This window comes from Carlito syrichta, unplaced genomic scaffold, assembly GCF_000164805.1.
Source record: "Carlito syrichta isolate Samal-C Ts95f unplaced genomic scaffold, Tarsius_syrichta-2.0.1 Scaffold306983, whole genome shotgun sequence".
In the NCBI taxonomy this organism is placed as follows: Eukaryota; Metazoa; Chordata; class Mammalia; order Primates; family Tarsiidae; genus Carlito; species Carlito syrichta.
Window position 1 is genome coordinate 188,655 of NW_007251079.1, and position 6,029 is coordinate 194,683.

General features: G+C 39.1%; 1 protein-coding gene across 1 annotated transcript in view; it reads left to right on the forward strand.

Annotated features, from left to right (window-relative positions):
• KIF11 (kinesin family member 11) overlaps positions 1-6,029 on the forward strand; it is a 66,386-nt gene that overhangs the window by 45,364 nt on the left and 14,993 nt on the right. The window contains exons 15-17 of the mRNA XM_008063660.2: positions 1,040-1,165; positions 1,244-1,402; positions 5,019-5,125. Of these exons, the coding sequence (XP_008061851.1) occupies positions 1,040-1,165; positions 1,244-1,402; positions 5,019-5,125 (392 nt within the window). The remainder of the gene's footprint in view (positions 1-1,039; positions 1,166-1,243; positions 1,403-5,018; positions 5,126-6,029) is intronic.

Sequence of the window (6,029 nt, forward strand, 5' to 3'; positions counted from 1 at the left end):
CCCCCCCCCCCCCCCTTCCCCCCCCCCCCCCCCCAGCACTCTATGATAAGTTGAATGAAGAAAAAGAAATTTGAGCCAGATGTACAGATGGTTCTGTAGGATATACAGGCACCACTGAAACTTTGTGTGGATAGTTGCAGCCCCTTTGGGGGATACCCCTGAAGGACAGTAGTGAAGAAAAACTGTTTCCAGTGGCAGAACTTTGAGCAGTGCACCTGGTTCTTTCTAAAAAGCAGAAGAAAAAAAAAAAAGAGGCACAAATTGATGTGCTTGATGCAAAGTTGCCACAAACCTTCAATTTGTAAAAAATGCAGTGTCTGTAATTAAGTGAAGCACAATAAAATGAAGTTCGCCTGTCCCGATGTCTTTCTCCCTGTCACATTAAAATGATTGCTTGAGTCCAAAGAAGAGACGAATATTGCTCTCACAGAATTAGTTGAAATTAGTATGATAGCTCTTCTTTCCAAAAGAGTACCAGTAGCCTTTTAAGTATTTACTAATTCTGTGATAGTTCCTTACCTCTGCCCTGCAAAAGGAGCTTAGGTTAGGATTTTTTTTTTTTAATAAAAATTTCCAACCTGTACTATATTCTGTATTCTTGACAAGAACAAGAACCGTCACAAGTTCTGATACGATAGAATACAAAGCATCAGATCTTCAAAGTTAGGCTACTCTTGATGACTAGTTGGTCTTAGCCTTTCTGACTAGTTAACCTAAACTTGTTTGAAATTTATTTTGTTAACCTGTAGGATTAAAAAAATTTTTTCTTTGTTTAGAATTCTAAAATCTTATCAATAAACTTATTTTCCCCTCTTCTGAATTCTTCTGACCTCTTTCATTAGGCTGCTAAGAAATTGTTCTACACTGCGTTTTCTCGATTACTAGAGTTTCTCTCTGTTGTTTATAGGGAATAGATTATGGAAACCTAGAATTTTAATGTGCATGTTTAGCTACCAAATTACTTAAGATATTATCAATTTAATATTTATGGAAGTGAAGATATTCTTTTAAAAGACCTATTTGTTTATTTTAAATCCAGAATATACTTAAGACTGACCTTCTAAGTTCATTGGAAATGATTTTGTCCCCCACTGTGGTGTCTATATTGAAAATCAATACTCAACTGAAGCATATTTTCAAGGCTTCATCGGCAGTGGCTGATAAGGTAACAAAATGTTATATTCTTAATATCTCAAAGTTGATGTATTGCCTAAGAAGGAAGCTAATTTTTTTTTCTTCAAAGATGGAAGATCAGAAGAAGGAAATGGATAGCTTTTTCAGTACACTGTGTAACAATCTACATGAACTACAAGAAAATACAGTTTCTTCCTTGGTTGAATCACAGAAGCTATGTGGAAACTTAACTGAAGACCTGAAGACAATAAAGCAAACTCATTCACAGGTATCTTGTTTAGGTGACTTGGGAGTGTGGAAAGAGGGTTTCACCATAACTTGATTATTATGTTACCCAATCTGAATGCTGTAAAACGAATTTAAAAACCTGAGAATACCATAGCCACTGTTGCTTATAACAGTAATTAAGTAAAATAATTGAGAATACTTCTCTTAATATTTGAGGATTTGCTACAAGTAGGACCTTATGTTGAAGCACAGTATGATAAAACAGTCCTTTTCTCACATTGAGGCAAAAGATGAATCTGGGAAAACAGACCTTTGGAGAAAAATGGCTGTAACGTTTAAAGTGGACATGTATCTACCTTATAGCTTGATTAGTTGTTTCGGTCTAGGATGACACTAAATAGTGATTATCTTTTAAAAATGAAGCCCTGCTTATTATTTCTGTCTCAATGGTGACAGACATTTAAAGTCATGGTGGCTAACACCTGTAATCCCAGCACCTTGGGAGGCGGAGGCAAGAGGATTGCCTGAGTCCAGGGGTTCGAGACCTGCCTGAGCAACCTGTCAAGACTTCATCTCTACAATAAATACAAAAAATCAGCCAGGTGTAGTGATGCACATCTGTTGTTCCAGCTACTTGGAAGCCTGAGGAGGGATCACCTCAGCCCAGCAGGTCGAGGCTGCAGTGGCTGTGAGCATGCCACTGCACTCCAGCCTGGGTGACAGAGTGAGACTTTGACTGAAAAAAAAATGTGATAAATTAATACAATATTTAATTTTTATCAATTGACTATAAATGTAATTAATGATTTATGTTCCTCTGTTATCTATTTCTCAGTATACCAATAAGGGTTTAAACCAAAACCAAACCTCTAAACCATAATTTATAAATATTTGATATACAGAAAACAACTTAGAGTATTCTTAATGCTTTAGCAATGAAAGCTTAAAATTTTATTAAATCAGCGTATTATGACATGACAATTCTTTTTTTTCAGTCACACACACTCTGTCACCCAGGCTAGAGCGCAGTGGCACACGCTTGGCCACTGCAGCTTTGACCTGCCTGTGCCTCCACGTCTGGCTAGTTTTTTTTGATTTATTATAGAGATGAAGTCTCGCCAAATAGGCCAGGCTAGTCTCAAACCCCTGGGTTCAAATAATCCTCTCACCTTCACCTCCCTAAGTGCTGAGATTATAGGTGTGAGCCACTATGCCTGGCCGCAACTCTTTACAATAGTTAACATTTATTGAACTCTTGCAAAAGTTAACATTTATTGAATAACTCACTATGTGTTTGTTTCTCCTCCCTGTATAGATATAAATTCTGCTACTAACTCAGTTTTCTTTTTTTTTTTTTTGAGTTGGAGTCTCACTCTGTTGCCCACACTGGAGTGCAGTGGCCACTCCCGGCCACCGCAGCCTCGACCTGCTGGGCTCCGGAGATCCTTCCGCCTCAGCCTTCCAAGTAGCCGGAATTACAGGCGTGCGCTACCACGCCCGGCTAATTTTTTGATTTTATTGTAGAGATGAGGTCTCGTCTGCCCAGGTGGGTCTCGAACCCGCGGGCTCAGGCAATCCACTCACCTCAGCCTCCCAAAGGCGCGGGATTACAGGCTGAGCCACCGAGCCCGGCTCTAACTCAGTTTTCTAATGTGAAAACTAAGACCTTGTGAGCATCTAACAGTATTTAAATTATCTTATAGATGGTGGTATTGATTATATTGCCTATAAAGCAGCCATTTTTGAGTGACTCTTCTTTTTTTTTTTTTTTGGAGTTGGAGTCTTACTCTGTCGCCCAGACTGGAGTGCAGTGGCCGCTCCTGGCCACCGCAGCCTTGACCTGCTGGGCTCCGGCGATCCTTCCACCTCAGCCTTCCGAGTAGCCAGCATTACAGGCATGCGCTACTACGCCCGGCTGATTTTTTGATTTATTGTAGAGATGAGGTCTCGCTGCCCAGGCGGGTCTCGAACCCGCGGGCTCAGGCAATCCACTCACCTCAGCCTCCCAAAGGCGCGGGATTACAGGCTGAGCCACCGAGCCCGGCTTGAGTGACCCTTCTAAATGTTTTTTGGCAATTTGAAGTTTCAGCACAAAATATTTGCCTTAAACCTATCAAGAACTTTTTAGGTATATATTCTAAGGCTGATAGCTTTTTAAAATAAATTAACTGTTTTGAAATGCTTAAAAGTGGTAGGCAACTATTTTAAAAAAAAAGCCAAAAGAAAACCTGAAAAGTATCTTAGCATGAATGGTTCAACTGTCCTTGATTTAAGGAAGCAAGTTCCTATGTGAACTGTTTCTCAGGTTTTCCAGAACTTGAAGTGAGCGCTAATCAAAAATTATGTAAAACTTTGAACACATAATTATATGTAGATAAATCTGATAATACCTGCATTACCACCTGCTTTGAAATTAGTAAAAATACTGACAGACTTTATTCATGATCTGAATGTTAGTCATGGATTGTCTGCTGATGTGTTACTCAGAGCTATGCCAGAGAGAACAGTGAATAAGAATTGCATTTTTAGCTCTTCCTGGGTCTTTAGCATACCTTCTTTATTTTGCAATGTAGCATGTTTATATGCCATAAGAACTTTTTTTAAGGTGTCAAATATAAGCAAAGATAAGACTCTATTTACATTTCATTAATATGATCCACCTACGTTCTGTAAAGCTTTTTAGCTCCAGTAATTGATAATATGTTTGGATTGCTATTACTAGGTAATCATTAATTTTTTTCTTCTAGTAGTGTTATTTAAAAAAGTAACAGTATGTATCTATTAAAGTAGTTACTAAACAATGTGACATCTGGGTTTTTTTGATTAGTTTTGAGGTACACCAAAGTAATTTGTTACTATAATAATAGCTAAAATAGCAAAACTTGCTAATAATTTGCTTTTTGAAAAAGAAGTCCGGCCGGTCCTGGTGGCTGAAGCCTATAATCCCAGCAATTTGGGAGGCTGAGGTTAGGGGATTGCCTGAGCCCATGGATTCGAGAACACTCTGGGCGACTTGGCTAGACCTCATCTCTACAATAAATCAAAAAAATTAGCAGGGCGTGGTAGCATGTATCTATAGTTCTGGCTACTTGGAAGACTGAGGTGGAAGGATTGCTGGAGCTCAGCAGGTCGATGCTAGGGTGGCCATGAGCATGCCACTGCACTCCAACCTGGGTAATGGAGTGAGACTCCAACTTAAAAAAAAAAAAAAATCCCAGACTAGAGTGCAGTGGTGTAGTCAGAGTTGAATGCAACTTTGAATTCCAGGCTCAAGCAATCCTCCTGCTTCAGCTTCTAAAGTAGCTAGGACTACAGGTGTGTGCCGCCATGCCTAGCTAATTTTTTATTTTTTTGTAGAGGTGGGACCTCGTTACGTTGCCCAGACTAGTCTTGAATTCCTGACCTCAAGTGATCCTCCTGCCTTGGCCTCCTAAAATGGTGGGATTACAGGAACAAGCTACCACATCTGGCCCCCTCTGTTATTCTTTTATTATCTTCCACTGCTTTCCTTTATGGGAAAGAGGTGGAATAAAAGATTTCTTGTCAAGAATTTGTGTATTTCTCACTAATTGAGGTTACTTCCTGTCATCAAATATAGAAAAATTGTTAAAGTATTAAAATTTTAAGTGTGTTTTATTTCCATACCGTTCTTACAGGAACTTTGCCAGTTAATCAATCTTTGGACAGAAAGATTCTGTGCTTTGGAGGAAAAGTGTGAAAATATCCAGAAACCACTCAATAGTGTCCAAGAAAATATAGAGCAGTAAGAAGTTTTTAAATTCTTTTAAACTTTTCTATAAAAGTCTGAAATTATTTCAGAAGGAAAAGCTTTAAATAGTACAAATAATTTCTCTGTATATTTTCAATCAAATTTCTCATTTGTTTATAAATATATATATTTTTTTTATTTATTTTTATTTTTTTTATTTGAAGTCTCACTCTTCCATCCAGGATGGAATGCAGGGGCAGGCTGACAGCCACCGCAGCATCGACCTGCTGGGCTCAGGCAATCCTTCTGCCTCAACCTTCCAAGTAGCTGGAACTACAGGCATGCACCACCATACCCAGCTAATTTATTTATTTATTGTAGAGACGAGGTCTCACCAAGTTGCCCAGGCTGGTCTTGATCGAACCCGTGGGCTCAGGCAATCCTCTTGCCTCAGCCTCCCAAAGTGCTGGGATTACAAGTTTGAGCCACTGCGTCTGGTCCTCATTTGCTAATATTTTATTGTATGAATGTGTATGTGTATATATACTTGTACACAAATTTCTTTCCATTCCATATTTGTGCTGCCATTTCAGAGAGTGAGAAACCTGACTCATATTCACAGTATATTTCCTTGATCTTAGAATATACATGCAATAATTTCACAATTTCTCATTTAGTTTACTCATGAAAAGTATACTTACTAACTACAGCAGGGTTTGGCAAACTATGCCTGGCAGGCTGGATGCCCGTTATTGTAAATAACTTTATTGGACACAGTCATGCCCATCTGTTTGCGTGTTCCCTTGGGCTGCCTCTGCGCTGCAGTGGCGGAGTTGAGTCATTGCTTCAAAGTCATTGCACCATAAACCTAAAATATGTACTATCTGGTTTTTGTTTGTTTGTTTGTTTTTGAGTTGGAGTCTCACTCGGTCGCCCAGACTGGAGTGCGGTGGCCGCT